The following is a 24258-nucleotide window of genomic DNA, read 5'->3' on the forward strand; positions in this document are numbered from 1 at the left end:
TAACAAATCTCTGTTCATTAAAACATGCTACAGTAGATTCTCTTGGCGAAAACAAATGCCTTTGCCTTTTACCAACTGTGATTGCAGGCAATAGTACTTCAGTGAAATGGGGAGGTGGGATTGAAAGCTGTGACAATCTGTTTGACATCAGACAATGGTTTGGTGGCAGTGCATGGTACACAGTGGTGAATGATTACTTCAAATACCATCTGTGAATACCTGGAGTGAAGTACATGCCTTGGCAGTCAAAGTGGCTGCTGTGACAGACATGCGAAGGCCATAAGGAATATAAAGGTTGTGACTTGGGTGAGCTATTTCTAATTGTGCATAATGAAAGAAAATGAAAACCTTAGAGTTTTAAATTCTTGCCTGAAGGCATGGTTAGAGAACAAGGACTTCCTATGACTGCCCTGAAATAATCTCTCCATCTAGTCCCACATGACTGAGGTTAACTGGCTTGCTGGATTAATACAGGTTGAATTCACAGTCCTGCCTGATCTTTCAGGTAAAACTTAGGGCATCAATTGGGAAAGGATGGCACTATGAGAATTTGGGGAAATTTGGGAAGATCTGATGATACCAAGTACCAAGTACCTCAAACCCCACTGAGCTTCTCTTGATAGCAGAAGCCTTCTCACCCTTACCCTACCCTATCTTATATGCCTGTTCCTGTCCTGCTTGAAGCCCTTGTAACCTCACCTAAGATAGTTTTCTTGTCAGTGGATTGCAATTCTCCTTATCCCCCTCCTGTCCCTGCTCATTATACTGAAAGATGCAAGTAGTCATATTGTTCCATGTCCCAGGAAACCAATCACAAAGTCAAACCTTAGCAAAAGAATTGCAAGGTTTTGCTAATTTATTTCAACAAGACTTGGGTAATATATATATGAACATGGAGTCCAAGAGATTAGGGACACACTTTTACATTGGCCTGAATTTATTTAATTTTAGAGGATATAACTGCTTCTTTGGTTTGATTAAAACTTGATGTGGCCTATGTGATGTGAAATTGAGATGCCAGAAACTCATACCAGAAACACGCCAAAGTATGATACAAAGTAATCAGCCAGGCATGGTGGCTCACACCTGTAATCCCAGCACTTTGGGAGGCTGAGGCCGGTGAATCACCTGAGGTCAGGAGTCCGAGACCAGCCCGGCCAACATGGTGAAACCCTGTCTCTACTAAACATACAAAAAATTAGTAGGGTGTGGTGGTTGGCACCTGTAATCCCAGCTACTCAGGAGGCTGAGGCAGGAGAATCACTTGAACCCAGGAGGTGGAGGTTGCAGTGAGCTGAGATCACGCCACTGCACTCCAAGAGCAAAAACTCCGTCTCAAAAAAAAAAAAAAAAAGGAAATCAAAAGATGTAAGTTTTTGAAATTTTGGAGTGGATTTATCAAGTGTGAATTTGTCACTCACTCATTCCCTTCCAAATTAAATTCCCAAGAAGGCTCAGGGAATATTTCTTTCACCATGGCATGGAAAAGTACAAATGTAAAAAAATGGAAATGGAGAAGGAAGAGCCAGATGAGAGATTTTGCTATAGAAATATACACCTGGATTTTGGTGGAGATGATCCAATCCCACAGTGGCAGAGACCATGAAGTAGTACTTAACCAGTGGAGAAAGGTGGCATGGCTACATAACAGGCATTGGGGATAGAGTGGTTCTCAGAATTGGCTGACCCACAGGAAACTTTGATGATGGCTAATCTGCGGTATTCAGGGCCAAAATACACAGACAGCCCACTAAGGTTCTACTCAACTGTAAAACTGGAAGAAAAAAAAATTTTATGTGTATGGAAAGAGTCCTGACTTAATCTATCCCAATGAAGAGTCATGTCCCTTACCCTTTTTCCACTTCTGAGTCAGTTCAATGACCCAGCACCCCTTGAATGAAGGAGAGATCAGGGACCCTGGGGAAGAACCCTGCGGTAACTTAGATATATACAACTCTTATTCCTCCTCTTTCCCAAGAAGACTCAGGCCTATTTACCATGGTAACTGAGCCCCAGGGAAGGCAACTATCCAGATCTTTCAGGAATGATTAGTTACTGGCTCTGAAGCAAAGTTAATCCCTGAGAAAACTGAATTCCACAGTCGTCCCCCAGTCAGGATGGGACTTATGAGAGCTAAGTGATAACATTTGGGCTAGCATTCTTCTCACAGTGGCCCAATGAGTCTTATATCCATCCTTTGCTTATTTTCCTAGTTCTGGGGTTCATAGTTGAAGCAGAAATATTCAGCTACTGGTAGAAAAATAAACATTGTTCTCTGATCCATGGAATCATTTCTATTATGGTAGAAAGGGTCAAGTGTAAGTACTTGGAGATTCCTCTCCCTATCAAAGTTACAAACTAAAGGCAATATCGTATTCCTTTGGAATTGTGGGGATTAGGTACCATAAAAGACTTGAAATACTCGTAAGTAGTGATGCTTACCACATCTCCATTTCACTCACCTGTTTGGTGTGTGTCTTGGAGAATTTTATTGGATTACCATAAGCTTAATCAGGTAGTAATTTCAGTTAGAGTTGGTGATTCTCTTTAATAGAGAAAAATTAGCCCAGCGCCTCATACCTGGAAGGTTGCAATTGGTCTTGAAATTGCCTTTTTTTCTATCTCCTAATAAGCAAATAATACTAGAGGCAATTGCTTTTACCTGGAAGGATCAGTTATTTATCTCTATTTTCTTGGCTCAAGGTGGTCATAATTTGGTTCTTATGGACGTGAGTATCTCACCATCTTAGTGAATATTACTTTGATCCAATATATTAATGACATTCATTCTGATAGGACCAGAGAGCAGGAAATAGCAGGTATTCTCAACTCTCTGATGAGATACATGTCTCATCAGGAATAAGTGAAATGAAAAACAAGTTTTTCATTTTGAAAACACCTTCAAAATGAAAAAAAAAAATACCTTGCATTCCTACCTTTAAGAAAAAGCAATGCATGACAGATTATTCTGGATTTTTGAGACAACATATGCTGTATTTACTTAGTAACCTTTCTCTAGCCCATTGACTAAGTAAACTGTAAGGGGGCCAGACTTCAATGAACTGCAGAATAAGAGAAATTTTGGCTTGTTGAAGCTGCTTGGCACCCAGCTCTTATGACCTAAGGTATGAAATAGTCCTTGAAGTATTTGTGGCAGATTGGGATGATGTATAAAGCTTGCGAAAAGCCTAGATAGAAGAATCACAGCATAGCCCCTTAGGATTTTGGAGCAAAATAAAATTCTGTTGGGAAAATCAGTATTCTCTTTCCAAGGCTGTGGTTTGCTGGAGGCTGATAGAGACTGAGCACCTGAATACAGTACACTAAATGACTGTGAGATCTGAATTATCAGCATAAACTGGGTATTATCTGATTTACCATGCCCTGACATAGAGTATGCCTAGCAGAACCTCATCATCAAGCAGAAGTAGTATGTATACAATTGGGCTTAAACAACTATATGAGGCACAATTCAGTTAAATGAACGGGTTGTTCAGTATTTCCAGTGCACTTATTTTTGACATTTTATAGACATTTTTAAACGTACAGAAAAAAAGACTTGTCCAGTGAGCATCCGTATACTTATCACTTAGATTCTATCATTAACATATTCTTTTATATATATGCATATATGTGTATACATGCATATGTATACATACATATACATACGCATATATACACATATATATGTATACATATTTATATTGATATGAAGTCTCACTCTGTTTCCCAGGCTGGAGTGCAATGACACAATCTTGGCTCACTGCCACTTCCAGTTCCCAGGTTCAAGCAATTCTCTTGTCTCAGCCTCCTGAGTACCTGGGATTACAGGTGTACAACATCATGCCCGGCTAATTTTTTTGTATTTTTAGTAGAGATGGGGTTTCACCATGTTGGCCAGGCTGGTCTCAAACTCCTGACCTCAGATGATCTGCCTGTCTTGGCCTCCCAAAGTGTTGGGATTACAGGTGTGAGCTGCTGTGCCTGTCCCATAGTCTTATATTTGGTTTTTTTGCACATTATCTGTTCATTTCTCTATGTATTTGCAAATTCATCTTGCTTTTTGGATGCATTTCAGAGTAATCCACCTATTCCTCAAGACACACCTTTGGACTCTTGGGTTGTTCCTTGTGGCCAGCTGACTGAAGAGGAAAACCCTTAGACTAGTTTATAGCTGGCACCAGACAATATTCTGTCAGTAGTAAGAAATGAACTCAGCAGCATTAGAGCCCTGCTCAGAGTGGGCCTTAAAGACAGGGGTGAAGAGAAATCTGCCCAATGGGCCAGAACTTTATTGGTACATTCTATTTCCTCTTTGCCTAGAAGGAAAAGTATGAATGTACAGCAATTAATAAGCAGTGGTTAATGGTCTGGCCAGTCAAACAAGAGACTTGGGAGAAACAGCTCCAGAGAGCAGGGGACAAGGGAGTCTGAGAAAGAGGTGTGGTTTCAGAATGTGAGGATATTTGTGTACAACATGAATACTCACCAGAAAACCTCCACAGGGGATGAGACTCTCAATAATTGAGCAGATGAGATTAGCTACTCTGGATTTCAGTTAGCCTTTTGCCCAGCTTGCACAATGAGTTTATGAGCTAAGTGGCTATAACAGCAGAGATGGAGGCTATGCTTGGGCTCAATTCTATGGTCTGTCATCATCAAGGCCGACCTAGCTTCCACTACTGCTGAGTGCCCAATCTCTCAGCAGTAAAGACCAATGGTGAGCACCTAATATGGCATCATAATCTAAGAAGACCAGCCACTCACCTGGTGGCAGGTTGATTTTACTGGATTCATGTCAACGTATTGCCCATACTAGAATAGACATTTATTTTAAATATGTATTTGTCTTGCTTGCTTACCCAACATGCTTCTGTTTCAAACACCATCCTCAAAATTACTGGATACCTTGTTCCTGGCCATGATATTCTGCACAACATTATTTCTGGGTAAGAAAGAAGCAAGGCAATGAATGGGCTGGCACATGCAGAAATTGCTGATCTTATGTGCCTCATTGCCTGGAAGCAACTGGGTATACAGAATGGTTAAATGGGCTATTCAGACTCAGGTACTGAGCCAGGTGGAAGACAACTGGGGAAGTCAGGCAAGGGGAGTGGGTGCTGCAAAAGGTCTGAACAAGTAACTATTAATAATCTATGGTGCTGTTTCTCCTACAGTCAGAATTCATGGATCTGGGAATCAAGGGGGTGAAAGTGGTAGTGTTATTTTTAAATATTATATCTAATGACTCATACTATAGTTCAAATGTGTCCGCAAAAAGTTCACAAGCAAATAAAGAAGAAAAAGAAAAAGAAAAAAAAGTTCCCAAGCTGGAAATTTAATTAGTAAATACATTTTAGCAATTAAAGAGGTGATTTAGGCCAGTGCCTTTCAGAGGTGATTAGTCCACGAAGGCTCTACCCTCATTAAGGGATTGATGCTGTGATTGCAGGAGAGGGTTAATTATCATGAGAGTGGGCTCCCGGTAAAAACATGAAGTTCAGAAATAAAAAAAACAAAAAACAAGAAAACAAAAAAACATGAAGTTCAGCCTCCATCCCACTCTGCCTCTTGCATGCATGTCTCCTCATTATATGATGCCTTCCAGCACAGGATGACCCTCACCAGATGTTGGCACCTTGCTCTTGGACTTCCCAGCCTCCAGAACCATGAGTCAAATAAATTTCTCTTCTTTGTAAATTATCCAGTATGTGGTATTCTGTTATAGCAGCAAAAATGGACTAAGACAACTTACTTACAAAATGTTTGCTTCCTATTCTTTCCATTTTTGGCTTTATTGATTTAGAGGTCTCTGTACACAAAGAATTAATGTTTCCACCATTGGACAAATAAGGGCTGTACTGAATGGAAAACTGAAACTGTCACCTGATCATTTTGTATTCCTCATGCACCTGGATTAAGAGGCCTAAAAGGGGATTACCATTTGGCTGGGGTAATTAGTCCAGATTATCAAAGGGAAATAGGAATACTGCTACAAAATTGAGTGAGGGAAGAATATGTCTGAGCACAGGTGAGCCTCTGGAATACTCCCTAAGAATGAAATATTCAGTAATAAAATCTAGTAGAAGACTACAGTAACCCTATGGTTTGAATCACCCCATGGGTAAAATGGCTCAACTGCTGAGACACAGGCTGAGAAAAAGGGAACATGATGTTGACATTATAGCATTTCAGTAATGCTCCATATTCCTGGCTTGCGCCTGTAATCCCAGCACTTTGGGAGGCTGAGGCATGTGAATCACCTGAGGTCGGGAGTTTGAGACCAGCCTGGCTAACATGGTGAAACCCCGTCTCTACTAAAAATACAAAAATTAGCTGGGTGTGGTGGCAGGCGCCTGTAATCCTAGCTACTCGGGAGGCTGAGGTGGAAAAGTCACTTGAACCCAGGAGGCAGAGGTTGCAGTGAGCTGGTAGCACTACTTCACCCCAGCCTGGGAGACAGTGAGACTCCATCCCAAAATCAAAGCCAAAACCAAAACAAAAAACCCCACAAGATCTCTCTCTATATATGCCATATATTAACTTTTATAATTTTTTTCTGATTATAAAAGCATTATAAAAATGAAGCTATTAATGGATCAACTTAGTCTTTAGTGGAAATGACTCATCCAAAGGGAGACTTTGCCACCAGGAGTCAAGGGCAGGTTATAATCAACTTCCCCTCCACCCTCTCAAGCACATGGAGATGCCCTTTATTTTCTGCCCACCTAATGCCCCCAGGAGCCAGCTTACAGAGGAAATTAAATGTTCTCCAATAGGCAGACATCTGTATCAGCTCCAGTGAAATCACATTTATTCCCATGTTCTATTCAGAATCTTTTGACTAGCCAGTTCAATTCGATCTCCATTTATTTCATTCCACAGTGTTAACCAAGCACCTCCTTATAAGCCAGTGGCTGTTTTAGGGACTAGGTATGCAGTAGTACAAAAAACATACCAAATCCCTTTTCACACTACCCAGAGAGGGGTCCATACAATGTTGTTCTGGCTTGCCATCATAACTTATAGGGAAATGTTCACAATGTCTGGAGTTTTTAATGTTCTGTAAATGAAAGAGGAGGATGTCCTCAAGTTCCCTGCAGCAGGAACCCACTTAGGTGGCACCAACCTTGACTTCCAAATGGAACAGCACATCTATAAAAGGAAAAGTGATGGCATCTACATCATAAATCTGAAGAGGACCTGGGAGAGGCTTCTGCTGGCAACTTGTGCCATTGTTGCCATTGAAAACTTTACTGATGTCAGTGTCATATCTTCCAGGAATCCTGGCCAGCAGGCCATGCTGAAGTTTACTGCTGCCATGGGAGCCATTCCAATTTCTGGCTACTTCACTTCTGAAAGCTTCACTAACCAGATCCCCTGGCAGCCTTCTGGGAGCCACATCTTCTGGTGTTTACTGATCCCAGGGCTGACCACCAGCCTCTCACAAAGGCATCTTATGTTAACCTGCCTATCGTTGTTCTGTGTAATACAGATTCTTCTCTGCACTATGTAGATGTTGCCATTCCTTGCAACAAGAGAGCTCACTCAGTGGGTCTGATGTGGTGGAGGCTGGCCCAGGAAGTTCTGAGCATACGTGGCACCATCTCCTGTGAACACTCGTAGGAGGTCATGCCTGATCTCCGCTTCTACAGAAATCCTGAAGAAACTGAAAAGAAAGATCAGGCTGCTGCTGAAAAAGCCATGACAAAGGAGGAATTTCAAGGTGAATGGACTGCTCCACCTCCCGAGTTCACTGCTACTCAGCCTGAGGTTGCAGGCTGGTTTGAAGGTGTTCAGGTGCCCTCTGTGCCTATTCAGCAGTTCCCTGCTGAAGACTGGAGTGCTTACCCTGCCCCGGAAGACTGATCTGCAGCTCCCACTGCTCAGGCCACTGAATACATAGGAACAACCACTAAGTGAGCTTAAAGCTGTTCTTCCACAGGCTCTTAAGCAACATGGAAATAAGGCTGGTGGAAAATAAACATGATTTTCTAAAACGAACAAACAAACAAAAAACAGACAAAAATCCCTTCTCATGGAGCCTGCATTCTCATGGTGGGATGGGAGACAAACAATAACTAAATAAATAAATTTGGGTGCTAATAAGTGCTAAGAAGGAAAATAAAACATGGGCAAGGGCATGGGTACGTTGGGTTATCAGAAAAGGCCTCTGATAGATGGAGCATTCTGTGGAAGTATGTTCTAGGCAGTGAGAACAGCCAGTGCAAGAGCCCTGAGGTGGGTGTGTGCTCTGTACATTGAGGAACAGTAAGGAAGCCAGTATGGCTCGAGTCAGGTAAGCAAGGGGCATGAGTAGGAATTTAAATCTGGAGGTATTTCAGTGGAAGGCAGATCATGTAGGCTCCTTGTAGGCTTTGGTTAGGACTTTGGATTTTATTCTGAGTGTTTTTGAAAACTCTTGTAGCATTTTGAATACAGACTTGAAATGCTCTGATTAATGATTTAGCAGGATCACTACTGCTCCCCTGTAGAGAATGATCTTGGTCTTTGATGCAAACCAGTTCCATGCCTCTATATTTCTTCATCGTCAGCCATATAAAAATGCAAGCTCTCCCCATTTCCTGCAGTGGCAGGGCTTTCATCTCCCTATTTCTGTAAGTCTTCCTCTTGGGCTCATCTTCCACTGCTGACCTCCTTTCTTCAAACCTGTGTTGCAATTGTAGGGAAACTTCCCTGCCTATATAGCCTTTCATTTCATCCCATCCTTAACTGACACCTGTTTTGTCCCTGAGGACAACTGTCCGTGCAACCTCTGCAGGGGAGGTTGACATGTTCCCATGTTCTACTTATTACACAACAGAACCAGCACTTAGACTTACCTGCTCCCACTGACCCACCAGAAGCTTCTACACTGTATGGTTTAATGGGAAGCAGCACAGACTTTGTAGTCAGACTGGACTTGAATCCCCACTGTACCCCCACTGTACTGGCTGGGTTACATTGGGCAAATTATTTAACGTAATATGAGCCTTGGTTTCCTCACCTGTAAAATACGTTGGATAATTTTTGTGAAGATTACAGGGGGCAATGATTGTAAAATATCCATTATAGTGCCTAGCACTCAAAAAACCAGCAGTCCTCCAGCTTCTCAGACCTTACACCTCAGACTGAGAGGTACACCATCAGCTTCCCTGGTTCTGAGACCTTTGGACTTGGACTGAGCTATGCCATCAGTATCCCAGGGTCTCCAAGGTGGAGGTGATCTGTTGTGGAACTCATCAGCCTCCATAAGCACATGAGCCAATTCTAGTAAATCTCCTCTCATAAATCTATATAGCTATATCTATATATCCTATTGGTGTGTATTGCTGGAGAATCCTAAGTGTTTTTTATAACCACATAGGAGACTTGTTTCAGGAACTCATTCCTGTAGCCATACCTTGAGTCACTTAAACTCCAGTATTTTAGTCTCTGGTCAAAATCTGCCATCTCTCCATTCATCCTTAATCCATTTTGAGCCATCTTGTGCACTCTAGTCTCCAAGTGCTTCTTCTCCAAGGTCTGACAGCTGCATCCCTGGGCTCCACCTCCTTCCTTATTTGACCTGGACTTCCTCCTGTGAATGGGTGAGAGTTTTAGAGTTCAAGCAATAGAAACTGACTCTGGCTAACTTGAGCAGAAAAGGAAACTACTGGAAGCATATTGAGGGGTTTCAAAAAGCAGTAGGAAAGTTGGAAACCAGGCTTGGAAAAGAGGTGGCATGTGTTTGGTTTGTCATTCAGTAAAAATTTATTTCCTATCCTCTATCAACCTCCATGGGAGAAATATGACGTTGGATTTTCCCGTGTGATTTTCTTTGGCTACTGAGGCATTGGAGGAAGAGACAGTATGCCTCTAGCCTTTGAAGCATTTGTGTTTCCACTCACCCTGAGAGCCTCCATCATAGAAGAAGCATTCTCTGGATAACCTGCTAGTCCCAGAAGAATGAAAGACTGGTGGAATAAAGATATTCCAGTCAATTTATACACTGCAGCCTGAAACAGATATCCCCAGGTAACTGGCATATCTATGAGCAAGAAACAATGCTTTTTATTATAGGTCCCTGAGATTTTATGATTGCTTATTACACAGCATTGTGTGAGTAGCTGGTGGAGAAAGAAAAGAACCAAGGATGGGTGGGGAGCAGGACCCATGACTAAGTATGCCACAAGAACTAGTTGATAAGGATATATCTCCTTGCTCCTTTGGATGTTGCTACTGCTGGACTCTCAACTGCACCAGTATGAATGTGTTCTAAGCTAGTGCTTTTCAAACTTTAATGTGTATAAATCATGTAGGATCTTGTTAAAATGCAGATTCAGTACATCTGGGTGGGCCCCGAGATTCTGCATTTCTAAGGCTCCCAGGTGATGCCAATGCTACTAGCCCCCAGACAGATGGGAATATCCAAATGGGTGAATCTAGGTCACATGTCCACATTTTGGCTGTTAGGTGACAGGCAGAGGGATGACCCTTCTGTGGTGAGTCAGGGAGCACTATACCCCAGGAGTGCTATGCAATAGGAAAAAAGAAGAGCAGCTAAAAATATTCAAATATCTATTCCAGACTTCCAATTAAATCACTTTAACCCTTCTCTTGCTCTTGGTCCTGCGATTGCACTTGTTCTGCAACTCCTGATCTTGGATCAATCCTCTGGCTACCTTCATCACTTTGACCAATTTATTCATTCATTTAATACATATTTTCTGAATTCCCATAATATGCCAGCCATCAGGGATAATTTGGTAAAAAAAGAATAACAAAGATCCTACCTCTTATGGCTTATATTCTAGTGGAAAAAAACAGACATTCTCAAATAAGAAAATAAATAAAATGAATCCAGGGCGCTAAATGTGCTATGAAGAGAATACCACGATGAGTAACTAGGAGCAGTTTACATGAGATAAGTTAAGCTGAGGTCTGAATTATGAGTTCAGAGAATAGCTGAAAGAAAAATGTTCAGGGTTAAGGGACCAAGTGCAAAGTCCTGAGGCAAGGAAGGTCTTGGTTTTGAAAAACAGAAAGAAGGCCAGTGAGACTAGAGTTATTGAGCAAGAGGGAGAGAAGTGCTGAATTAGGGTGGAGAAGTAGGCAAAAGCCAAGCACACAGGAAAAGTTAAGGAATTTAGATTTTATTCTGGACATAATAGGAAGCATTGGAAGATATTTAAGTAATAGCAGAAGATGAATCCATATATATTCTGAAAGCTCACTTAGGCCACTGAATGGAGAATAGATTGTAAGGCCAAGAATAGAAAGCAGGAGACCAACAAGTAGAGTGGCAGTGGTCTGGGTGAGAGATGCTTGTGGCCTGGCACCTACCTTTTTTCTGCTGTGTGAGAAAGCCACATACTTCTCCTGTTTAAGGGTAATCCCTCCACCTGAATCACTCATTATCTTCTCTGCTTTTATTAATTCTCCCTGTTTTCTACCTTCAATCTTTTCCTTCCTTGGGGTCTATCTCCTCAGTATACTAATATATTCAGATCTCTTACATATAAAAAAGTAACAGTATTAAGAGGTGGGACCTTTAAGAGATGATTAGGCTTCACCTTCACTTTTTCTGCCATGTAAGAGTGGAGTGAGAAGATGGCTGTCTACGAGGAAGCAGGCCCTCGTTAGATGCTGAATCTGCTGGTGCCTTGATCTTGGACTTCCCAGCTTCCAGAACCTCATGAATGAATTAACACTATTATGGCAGGAGTGAGTTAGTTATCTTGGGAGTGGCTTTCTGATAAAACAATGAGTTCAGTCTAATTTCATCTCTCTGCCTCATGCAGTTGCTTCTGCCTTCCGCCCGTCCTCTTTGGGATGACCCTTGTCAGGTGCTAGCACTATGCTCTTGAACTTCCCAGCCTCCAGAACAGTGAGCAAAATAAATTTCTTTTTGTTTTACAAATAACCTAGTCTGTGGTATTCTGTTATAGCAGCACAAAATAGACTAAGACACTCACCTTCTATAATACCACTCTTTTTGTGTTCTCTTCCTGTCTGGCAGTTTCTTTTCAGTCTGTGTTTTCATCTTTCTTGTCCATACCACTTATAATCTGAGTGTGGTTTCAGCCTCCGTACTGTGACCTACCTTTCTCTACCAGAGCCCTCCTCCACATCATTGTGTGCTTTTGTTTCTAAGAAGAATGGGTTAGAAGATATAGTGACATATTGGTGTAATTCAGAAACACAACTATTTGTTTAAAGGATGATGTGTTTGAAGAATGATTCCAGTTTATCTTTGGAAGGCTTAGCCTCAGGAGAAATGAGTTTGGTGTTCAGACTGTCCACTTGCAACAGAGGAGCTTCTGGATAGCTTAAGTATTTTCAGCTGTAGACACTGGGATTGTCTGCACCAGCTGATCTAATTACTACTTCCTTACCTATACCTAACATTATACCTTGGTGAAGAATTACCTTTGAATAAAGTCATTCCTGCATGCAGTCACAGCAGGAACCTCAGGTAAACAATTTATTCAGAGTAATGGCTCTGCCATATCCACCAATCCCAATCTTGGTTCATACACTATAGAGAACAGTGCAATTAACAGTGACATTTTAATCACTAGGCTTAAGATATTTTTATTATTAGGATTGCTGAAGTTCCTCAATTCATAATCACTGTGGTCTGAACATCTGTGTTCCTCTAAAATTCATGTTGAAACCCTAACCCCAAGGTGGTTGTGTCAGAAGGTGATTAGTGCCTTTATTTTGAAAAGCACCAAGAGAGTTCCCTCACTCCTTCTGCCATGTAAGAGTGGAGTGAGAAGATGGCTGTCTAAGCAGGTCCTCATTAGACACTGAGTCTGCTTGTGCCTTGATCTTGGTCTTCCCAGCTTCCAGAACCATGAGAAATAAACATCTGTCATTTACAAGCCACCTAGTCTATGGTATTTTGTTATAAAAGTCTGAACAGACTAAGAAAATAATTTTATTACTAGATTCATGAAAAATATTCCCAGGGTTGCCTCCAGGGAGATAATCTAGGAGTCCAATACAAGGAAACCTGGTCACTGATTTCTAAGGTGGAACTCTTTGTCTATGTCTCCCATGAGACTGTAAATCCTGAAAGCAAGGAAGATGTTATTTCATTTCTGTTACTGTAGCATCTGGCAAAGTGACTGGCATTTAGTAGCTACTCAATAAATATTTGTTGAGGATTAAAGGCTGAATATACAAACTAATAGCAGCCAGATCATGTATAAATAGAACTCTCACCTGCATGTGGTGGCTCATGCTTTTAATCCCAGCCCTTTGGGAGGTCAAGGTGGGAGGATTGCTTGAGCCCAGGAGTCTGGGGCTGCAGTGAGCTATGATCATGCCACTGCAGTCCAGCCTGGGCAACAGAGCAAGACTCTGTCTCTATTTTAAAAAAGCAGATCTTTGACCCACAACCAGTTGTAATCTTCCTAGGAAATCAACCCATATCTACAATAACCAGTCCAGGAAGCTAGCCTGTTATGCCAGACTTGTAGGAAGCCAGATTGCTATCTCTAATAACAATATAAGAAGCCAAACAATATCATTATAATAATCAGCCCCAGATGGCAAGGACTTTAATAACTGAAAGATTCCCTAATTTTCGTCTTTGCTTGCAACTTAGGACTAACCAGAGAAAACCACATATTCTCCCCTAACAACTCCTATAAGATACCCATTTTCTAGTTAGCCCTCCTATAGCTTCTTATACCAGTAGCCTCCAATCAGGGCACACCTGAAGCCTTCCTTTCTTTCCCATTATAAGATTTTCCCACTCCTCTGTCTGCCTTTTTGAGTCTGCCAAAATGCAAATGATAGTGGCTGACGCCCTTGCTATAGCAAGTTCAGAATAAATAGCCTTTGCTTGTTCTCATTTGATTAGTCTTCATTTATTTTCACAAGTAAATGCCATTGGAGGCTTAGGATTGGAAAGGAGTTATGGAGAGATGTAACCCGGATAGCTGTTGCAACCTGACTTTCTCAGGTTATTTGCCTCTGCATTCTCTTTTCCCACTAAAAAAACCTGAACCTTTAAGGCATGGGATTGAAAGTAGAATCTTTTGATAAGAGACAGCCAGCTGACCCTGCAGTTCCCAGTGGCCCCCTGAGCTTCATCTTTCACAGGTAGTAGGCTCAATTTGATGACTCCTATCACTGCCATGCTGGTCCAAGTTCAAGGGTCCTCAGAGACTCCTTCCCTGTGTTGCCCTTAGCACAGCTCCAGAAAGCTGGAGTTTCACAGTGTTGTTTTTTTTTTTTTAATTTTGTGTTTTTGAGATGGAGTCTTGCTATGTTGCCCAGGCTGGAGTACAATGGCACCATCTCAGTTCTCTGCAACCTCTGCCTCCCGGGTTCAAGTGTTTCTCCTGCCTCAGCCTCCTGATAGCTGGGATTACAGGCGTGTGCCACATGCCCCCCCTAATTTTTGTATTTTTAGTAAAGGAGGGGTTTTGCCATGTTGGCCAGGCTGATCTCGAATGCCTGACCTCAGGTGATCCACCTGCCTTGGCCTCCTAGAGTGCTGGGATTACAGGCATGAGCCATAGTGCCCAGCCCATAATGTTTTTACAAATTAAAAAATGTCACCAGAACCTGCACTCTGACTTCAGGTAAGTCTATGTTAATAGTAATCTCCCAGTTCATTGGCTCTGGTCTTCAAATAGGGCCTCATCTCTCCTTTACTCCAGGTAGTGGTGATATTAAAAATATTTAGCACCTGGAATGACTAGTGTATCGACCAATCAAAACAGGGCTCAAGCTGTGCCAGGCATTAATCCTTAGTTTTTGGATCCTGGGGAGGTCTGGGTAGCAGAAGGGAATGGGGGTGAAGAGAGGAAGGGTGCTTGGGGCATTGGCTGTTACCAATGAATAAAGGGGAAAGTATCTCAGTATTTTAACAACAGAACAGCATTTGTGCACACCAGATGAATGTCAGACCTGCCTTCAGGTATTTCTGGGAATTGTCAGTTTGTTGTAGTCATCGTAGGCTGCCATAACAAAGACCTTAGACTGGGTGGCTTAAACATTTATTTATCACAGCTCTGGAGGCTGGGAAGTATAAGATCAGGGCACTAGCAGACTCAGCATCTGGCGAGGGCCCTCTTCCTGGCTTGTCGATGGCTACCCTCTTGCTGTGTCTTTACATGGTGAAGAGAGAGCAATCTCGATCTCCTCTCCTTAAAAGGGCACTAACCCCATCACTGGGACTCTACCTGCATGACCTCATCTATATCTAATTATCTCCCAAAGGTCCCACCTAAAAACACCATCACACTGGGGGTTAGGCCTTCTACATATGAAGTTTTTTTTTTTCTTTTGTTTTTGAGATAGAGTCTTGCTCTGTTGCCCAGGCGGGAGTGCAGTGGTGAGATCTCTGCTCACTGCAACCTCCGCCTCCTAAGTTCAAGCAATTCTCCTACCTCATCCCCCCACCCCCCAGTAGCTGGGATTACAGGTTCACACCACCAGACCTGGGTAATTTTTGTATTTTTAGTAGAGATGGGGTTTCACCATGTTAGACAGGCTGGTCTCATACTCCCGACTTCAGGTGATCCACCTGCCTCAGCCTCCTAAAGTGCTGGAATTATAGGTGTGAGCCACTGTGCCCTATCAACATATGGGTTTTGAGAGGACACAAACATCCAGTCCTTAACACAGTCTGTCATACACAATGTCCCCAAGCAGCCCAGCCAACAGTCACACGATGGGTGCTGGGCACTGTCACCACTCCAGCAGTGGACAGCCTCTTCCGCAGGTACGTTGGCCTCTGCTGAGCATGCATGACTGCGGTTTCTCTTGGGTGGTTTTAATCTCTGGAGCACTAATTCCTCCATTAGCCTCTGCAAGTGCTTCTGCTCTTGCCTGACAGACTTTATGTTCTTCTATGGATGTCCAAGCTGCCTTGGGCATCTCTGGGCACCAGGACCAAAGTCTTAGAGCCCTCAAAGTGCCTGGATTTTCCAGACATTTATGGTAAAATGGGGGAGGAGAATGTCTCTTTTTCCCTTTAAGTCTCTTTTGTGAGAGGAGTACTAAAAGGGCATTTATGTATTTATTCAGTGGACAAATATTGAGGGCAACTATACAGCAGGCATAATTCCAGGTGTTAGAGCTAAAGTGAAAAAGACAGGCTCCCTGCTTTCATGACACTTACATTCTAGTGAATGGAGACAGAAAGTAGACAAACATATGCAATGTCAGCTAATGATAGGTGTAGGAATAAGGCAGAGTCATGGGTTGGAGAATGATGGAGGAGGTGGGGTATGCATGCTGTTTTATATCTTAGACTGGATGATCAGAGAAGACCTCTGACATTTGATCAGAAAACAATCAAATAAAAGAGTGAGCAATGGGGGATATGTGGGAACACAGCAAATGCAGACTCTGTAGCAGTGTGCACATTACAGTGCTTTATGGTTTTAATGAACCAGTTCCTTCACTTTTTCCTGACGTCTGCCCTTTGTCTTATACTTGCCTTCTCAAACCCCAATGAAGACATTTTTCTCTATAATTGACAGGTTTTTTTCTTCCATCGTCTGTTTATCCAGAAACAAAGAGAGAAAAGAAGAAAGAGGAGGAGGAAGAGAAGAAAAGGAGAGGAAGAAAAGAAAAGAGGAGGAGGGGAAGGAAGAAGGTGGCAGCAATAACAATGGATGTAGGGGAGAGAGGAGGGCATGCCACCGTTGCTCCTTCTTTCCTTGCCTTTTGGCTCCTGGAAGAAGAAAGGGCTGCACCATGAGAGGGCAAGTCCAGTCTGAGCAGTCTCTTGGGGCTGTGGCTAAGTTAGATGTAGGGCAGTGGAATCTTCTCCATTTTGAATTGTCTGGCTTTTTTATGTACTCATTTGGTGCAGTCCTGTGATGGGGATAGCCAGGAACTTGTACTATGAGTCCCAGGTATAGGATCCTCTGTTCAAAGTATATGGGCAGGTATCATGCTCCATATGGGCCTCCACCTATCTTTTCCCATCCTCAGGACCCTCAGCTCCTGTCTTGTCTCCTTTGACACAGCATCTTAATACCTGCTGCTTCTAGAGGGAAACATCACCAGGAGCACTTGCTTGGCCATAGTAGGTTGGTACCAGCAGGCAACATTCCTGTTTCCTGGCACAGTGCCTGGATTCTAGAAAGTACTCAGTAAACCTTTGATCAGGAGGTACTGTGCTTGAGGGTGGAAACCAGAATTCTGGTAACCAGGAATGCATTCCACTCATGGTTAGTTTAAAACTGCCAAGCTGGGTGTAGGCATGTGCCTGTAGTCCCAGCTACTCAGGAGGTTGAGGTGAGAGGATTGCTTGAGCCTGGGAGTTTGAGTCCAGCCTGGACAACATAGTAAGACCTTATGCCTAAAAGAAAGATAAAAATGAAAACTAGTGTAGAACTAGAACTTATATAATTGCTTCCTTTAGTTTAATGTGTCATTGTTCTCTAGCAACACCGTGTTGGTTTCACTATTCACTGCAACAAGGGAGAGCACACAGCATGGGAGATCATGACATATCTCCGTATTGGGATGTTATTAGGAGTTACAGGATTTGCCTTGTGTTAGGTGATTTTAGGGGGAAAGTTTAAGAAGCTATTGCTTTTTTATGAATTGGATGCTGTCAAGATGAGGCAGTAATTACATGATTGGACATCCTAATAAATTTTATCTAGACAAAAAGAATACAGTGATGGGCTTGGTGTAGTGGCTCATGCCTGTAACCCCAGCACTCTGGGAGGCCAAGGCGGGTGGATTGCTTGAGCCCAGGAGTACAAGACCAGCCTGGGCACCAGGGCGAAACTACATCTCTATCAAAAAAAAAGAAAAAGAAAAAGAAAAAAAAATTAGCTGAGCATGGTGACACATGCTTGTGGTCCCAGCTACTCAGGAGGCTGAGGTGGGAGGATCACTGGAGCCAGCGAAGTTGAGGCTGCAGTAAGCCATGATCATGCCACTGCACTCCAGCCTGGGTGACAGCAAAAAAACCAAAATTACAGTGATGGTAGAGGTATAATTGATTTAAAAAAGCAGCAGTCAAATTAACTGGAAAAGGGAGGTGTTTGATTTGCATACTAACGTTGTTTTGTCTGTGCTTAGACAAGATTATGAAGTGATCTTGTCCTGTCTTTTTTCTACACAGTCACAGAAAGAACTTGTGTGATGTTGGTGTTCCTTGAGATAGTTTATGCTCAACAGGAGAATATCGAGGGATGATGGTGAATTCCAGGTCAGCTTGTGACAACACTGAGGCTTAGTGACCTGTGCCAGACCAGTTCCCAGGCACCCTAGATTTATTTTCTGAGTCCTCCATTTGGTCAAGGGCAGACAAAGTCAGGCCACAGGACCATTAATCTACGATATTCAGATTTTCACTGTTGCTAAATTTATGCTGATCTGGAAAATGTAGTCTGTAGTTGGGTTAATTCTGCCTTCTGTTGTAGGATTTGTGGAATCATATGATATGACAATGGCTATGGAGAAACTAGGGCTCTGGACAGGATACATTGACCTAGTGCAAAAGAATCAATTACCAGAAACAAAATGATTATTCATCTTTGTAAAAAGTCTTCAAGCTAGGGGCCCAGATTTTAAAATCCTGGCAATGAAAACGTGCCCCAGAATCTAGCTGAGTCTGTTTTTAGGGAGCCACGAGGCTTTTCTCTTTTCAGTTTATAAGAAGAAATCAAGGGTTGTATGATTATCCATGAAAACTCTGGCTAAGGAATTCAAATTTAAGTGGTTTGTTGAGCTTCTGTAGCAGAAGTTGTGCCATCGATGAGGTCTGCTAAGGTCAGAGACCTCTTTTTTGTTGTATTATCTTTGCTGTGGGAATTTCACTTGCAGAGTACACATGAAAAGTGAGTCAGTGATCCCGCCTGCGAGTTCTCCCAAGTAGTCTGTGATTCTGTGCTTGCTTCATTTTATTGGTTTCTGGGTGTTCTTCTCAGAGAAACACAGTCTACTGGAGGGGTGGTAATTGTAAACACTGGAGGGTCTCTAACAATTAGCTTCAATACAAAGGATAAGTTAGTGTACAAGCCAGATGCTCCCATAAAGAAGTAATACCCTAGGGAAGTACAGACTGCATTGGGAGGATAAGGGCTATTTAGCATATCAGGAACGAGCCAACTTTCTTTCCCTCAAGATAGGCAGCTTTCTTGGATGAAGTTAAACAGGTTTCTCCAAAGCAGGCTGGAATGTCTTGGAAGAGAATGGCCTGAGTAGTGAATCAAGAATAGCCCCAATAGTAGTTTCTATTCCTGAAGGGCTAGGTTTTTCTCATAGGACTGTAGTGACTTCAGGGAAATATTCTGTTCAAGTGTAGGTCAAGGTCCAATTTTTATAAGACTGGAGTTTGGGATTAATTTTGTGAGGAATGCTTAAGTACCAGAAGTGACCTACAGAAGAAAATCTACTTTATGAAGTCTGTGAAAGCACAGCTATTGAATTTCGTCAACAATTCCTTAAGGGCAGTAGCTATGGTTTCAGAAAAACACTCCAGAGCGTGTTTCTTTTCTTTTTTAAGAGACTGGGTTTCGCTTTGTTGCCCACTGGCATGATCACAGCTCACTGCAGTCTTGGGATCCTGGGCTCCAAGGATCCTCTTGCCTCAGCTTCCTGAGTAGCTGGGACTCCAGGTACATGCCACCATGTCCAGCTAATTTTTTATTGTTTGTAGAGATGGGCGTCTTGCTACATTGCCCAGGTTAGCCTCCTGGTCTCAAGTGATCTTCCCAACTTGGCTTTCTAAAGTGCCGGAATTACAGGTATGACCCACTGCACCTGGCCAAATATTGTTTGTTTGTTTGTTTGTTTATTTATTTATTTATTTAGTTTGAGACAGAGTCTCACTCTGTCACCATGCTCCAGGCTGGAGTGCAATGGCGCAATCTCGGCTCACTGCAACCTCTGCCTTCTGGGTTCAAGCAATTCTCCTGCCTCAGCCTCCCGAGTAGCTGGGACTACAGGCGTGCGCCACCATGCCCAGCTAATTTTTGTATTTTTTAGTAGAGATGGGGTTTCACCCTGTTGGCCAGAATGGTCTTGATCTCTTGACCTCGTGATCCGTCCACCTTGTCTTCCCAAAGTGCTGGGATTACAGGCGTGAGCCACCGTGCTCAGCCAAATATTACTTATTTTAAGTAGCAGAACATAGAGAGTCAAAAGTAACAGGATGAAGATGAGGGTTGTCTTCTTGAGAAATCAATTTGTTAGTTAATCACGGGTGTCAAAATGCAATAATAAGTAAGATTAGTGGTAGGATAAAAGATGTGGAAGAATCAGAAAATTAATCTTGTCCTGTTGTCTTGGGTATGAACTGCCCATTTCTGCAGTCAGCAGCTTCTGGGGAAGTCTCAAGAATCTTAAGTTTGAGGTCTTCCAATAGAATGGGATGTCCAGTAGCCAGGAGAAAATGATGCATGTCTTTTTAATTGTATCATATGAATCCAAGGATCAATGTCTTATAGTTTTACTGCTGGGTCAGTTGTTGACAGTACCTGATAATTTTTTTTTTTTTTTTTTTTTTTTTTTCATTGAGGCTCAAGGAAAATTGTTTTCTAATGCTTTTTCAGAAGACCAAATCTCCAGATTTCACAGCCTGCTTAGGTAGGTGCTTTGAGAATGCAGCTTCTATCTGTTGATAAAGCAGGAGTTCTCTTATGAGTCCCCTGCAGCAATTAGTGACAGCAGCTTATACTAGTAGCATCTAGTATTGGAAGTAATTCACAAATACATGAGGAAGCCTGTTATTAACTCAGAAGGCGATACTTATTAGAATGGATTGATCTTCTTGCCATCAAGGCAAAAGGAAGTACTTTGGTCTTTGGAAGTTAGAGAGCTCTAAAAACTATTTTAAGAATTCTATTAGTTCTCTTTATCTTTCCTGAAATTTGTGGATACAAAAAGATAGTGGAGTTTCTAAAAAGGTAAAGCTTTACAGAGTTATTTAATAACAGTATCAGTGAAATGTGTGTCCTTCTACTGAAGATACACATTGAGATTTCCCATTCAGGAATACAAAATTAAGGATTTTTTTTTTTTCTACCACTAAAGTAACAGCTCTCCAGCAAGGAGAATCCTTAAACCCCTTAAGAATAAATAATAATCCTCATGTAATCATAGTCCATTTAGAGGTGTTCAACAGAACTCCAAGACTGGGCTCCAGTTCATGTTCTACCTTTATAGTTTTGCCAGGATTGGGTCATTGAAATAGGTAAGACATATATCCTTGGCAATACCCCTAAAATTGCCCCACTAACATTGGTTCAGCCTCATTATCAATGTGTTTCCACTTTTGTGGATAAGACGTTTTGCTGGACTCCACTTTAATTATGACTATTTCCTTAGGTAATAGTGAAGCATCTCAAGATTATTTTCATTATTTATTATTATTATTATTATTATTATTATTTTTGAGACGGAGTTTCGCTCTTGTTACCCAGGCTGGAGTGCAATGGCGCGATCTCGGTTCACCGCAACCTGCACCTCCTGGGTTCAGGCAATTCTCCTGCCTCAGCCTCCCGAGTAGCTGGGACTACAGGCACGCGCCACCACGCCCAGCTAATTTTTGTATTTTTAGTAGCGACAGGGTTTCACTTTGTTGACCAGGATGGTCTCGATCTCTTGACCTCGTGATCCACCTGCCTCGGCCTCCCAAAGTGCTGGGATTATAGGCGTGAGCCACCGCGCCCGGCCTATTTTTTAAATTTTAATTAAATAAATTTCCCATAGGTTATTGGGGCATAGGTGGTATCTGGTTACATGGCATATCAAGAGTCCCTAATTTGCCATTCATTTTGTAGGGGTTCCTGAAGCGGTCAGGAAATCTTTGTTTTTAAAGCACTCCAAAGTCACTGACAAACCACCAAAACATATGTACTGTCAGTATAACTATTTGCTCTGTTATCCTTTATCAGCTGGTAGGTCTAGGCCAGGGCAATTCCTACACTAACAGAGTACCTGGGATGGCATACTGAGTTAGCCACTTACTAGGTAAGAAACTTTGGGCAAAAATTTTTTTTGAGCCTCAGATTCTTCAGACATGAAATAGTAATACTTGTCTCAGAACCATGAGCATCTAATGATTTATTGTACAATAACCAACCTATCACTAAGTCTTTCACATTGATTATTTTCTTTAATTATCACAACCATCCTATGCGATGGTCTATTATCTTCGTTTTATAGACATACAGTTACACCCCTTTAGGTTGTGATGCGAGGATTCAAACTCCGATCTTTCTGATGCCGGATTCAGTGCCCATTTCTGAATCCCTCTAACAACCCGTGACAGTTTTGCACCGTTAGGTTCAAGCCCCCACCATACAGCCTGACCTGTTAGGAGGCACTCAACCTTTAAAACTTTGTAATTTGCAAGTGTGATTATAACGGGTTAGTTCCAGAGTTTGATCTCTTCTCCGTGCAGGGACGAAACTCCACCCCAGCCGAGAACTAGACTCTACTCCCCTGGGGCCGTCTGCACCCCCCTGGGAGGCGCCCAGTCCCCAGTTTATTGTGAGCTTACAGTGCTGTGCGCGAGATACCGGCAGGTGACGGCGGCGAAGCGGTGGCGTCGCCCGTCGCAAACCCCCGCCCTGGGGCCTTCCCCCCGGGCTCCGCGCGGCGTCCCTAGCAACGCGCGCGCGGTCTTCCAGCCCCGCCCCGGCGGGCGGCACTGCGCCTAAGCTCTGCCACAACCGCCAATCAGGTCTCCCCCTTTTTCCTCCCTCCCCCCTCCCCTCTCCTCCGCCTCCGCCTCCGCCTCCGTCTCTGCCGCCCAGAGCGAGACACCAACATGGAGCCCGAGGACCTGCCAAGGCCAGGCGAGCTGGAGAAGGAGGAGGAGGAGGCTGCGGTGGCGGCGGCGACGGTAGAGGAGGAGGCGGCGAACTTGGACGATGTCGTAGTGGTGGAGGTGATGGAGGAAGAGGCGGGGCGGGAGTTGAACTCCGACTCTCACTACGAGCACCAGCATGTAGAGAGAACCGACGACGAGGAGGACGAGGAGGCCAAGGCCTGGCTGCAGGCGCACCCCGGCAAGATTTTGCCTCCGCCGTCGCCTTCGCGGCACCGCTACTCGGAGGGCGAGCGGACCTCCCTGGAGAAGGTGAGGCGGGCCGGGGGAGGGGTGTGGAGCCGCGGCGGGTCGGGGTGGAGGGTAGGCCCCGAGCGCTCTGCCCGCCCGCGGGTCGCGCAGCCTGACGGAGAAAACGCGCGCGGCTGAGGATCGTAGGCGGCCCCGACTCCAGCCCAGGTGCCGGCCGGCTGCTCCGAGTCTCCCAGGCCACAAGCAAAGACTTGTCGTTTCCTCTCCCTCGGTGAGTCCTGGGCCTTTTGAACTCCCACAGACGTTCAGAGGAGCCTGCATTCCCTGTGAGTGTGGGTGAGAAACGCTGAGACAGGAGCAAGGGTGTAGGACCGGAGCGAGTGCTTGCCTGGGAAGTATCCTGTTGGGGAGTCAGTGAACTCATTAGCTTGGCTGAATTGCAGGACTCCCCTGAGGGAGTAGCGTGGATAACGTACACGGCGCGATCACTTAGTCTGGAGACGCTCCCCGCAGGTTTTCCTCTTTTGGACCATCATTTGTAGCAACAGAGGAGTTCCCCAGGGCTTGGAATGCAAGAAGCTTGTGATGAGGCTCCGAACAGTCCAGAAAACTAGAAAGCACAAATAATACACAATGGAGAAAGCCGATTTGATGGTGGGCCCGCGAAGATCGTTTTGAACATAACTCTCCATTTAATTTACTGCCCTTACCCCGTTTTTGAATTTACTACTTTTCGAGGAAGAAGACCTGCCCTGTTGAGTACAGTAGAGAGTGGCTACGTGTGGCTCTTTACATCTTAATTAAAGAGAGGACTATTACAGTTTTGAATAAGAGTTAAAAATAAAATGAAAAATTCTGTGCCTCTGTTCTTAGCACTTTTCAGGTGCTGGGCAGCCACACAAGACTGGGTGCTACCATATTGGACAGCACAGATAATAGAACAGTTCCATCATCACAGACAGTGATGGTGTAGACTTTTGTTACTAGTTGTTGTTTTGCCTGGTGAATATTCCAGGGGTACTTAATTCATTGAACATGTATTTTAGAATTTACCATGTGCCACACATTGTGTTGGATGCTAAGGAACCTTGGTGAACCCAAACATTTTTGGTCTCTGCCTTCCTTGTGTTCATGGTCTAGACAGGGAGGCAGACAGATTTCAGATGATCACATAAATAAAAGTAAAACTGATAACGTGCTAATATTCTGTGAAAGCATAAAGTAAGATAATCTGGCTTTGTCAGTGAAGCTGGGAA

The 24258-nt window shown here is 43.3% G+C and overlaps 1 protein-coding gene and 1 pseudogene across 13 annotated transcripts in view; both read left to right on the top strand.

The window, feature by feature from the left end:
• Positions 1 to 7042: 7042 nt before the first annotated feature.
• LOC105733287 (small ribosomal subunit protein uS2B-like) lies at positions 7043 to 7923 on the top strand (annotated as a pseudogene).
• Positions 7924 to 22750: 14827 nt separating this feature from the next.
• The window catches only part of ALMS1 (ALMS1 centrosome and basal body associated protein), a 246366-nt gene continuing 244858 nt past the window's right edge, over positions 22751 to 24258 (top strand). For 10 of the 13 annotated variants that reach the window (XR_010337974.1, XR_010337975.1, XR_010337976.1 and 7 more), the window contains exon 1: positions 22751 to 23062. Coding sequence is in view for 8 of the 13 variants with exons in the window: in XM_064364240.1 (XP_064220310.1) it covers positions 22751 to 23062 (312 nt within the window). In the remaining 5 variants the exon portion in view is untranslated. The remainder of the gene's footprint in view (positions 23063 to 24258) is intronic. The other 3 variants (XM_064364244.1, XM_064364243.1, XM_064364247.1) reach the window with 1 other exon arrangement.

This window comes from Aotus nancymaae, unplaced genomic scaffold (genome assembly GCF_030222135.1).
Source record: "Aotus nancymaae isolate 86718 unplaced genomic scaffold, 86718_ANA_hifiasm-v0.15.2.pri h1tg000057l, whole genome shotgun sequence".
Lineage (NCBI taxonomy): Eukaryota > Metazoa > Chordata > Mammalia > Primates > Aotidae > Aotus > Aotus nancymaae.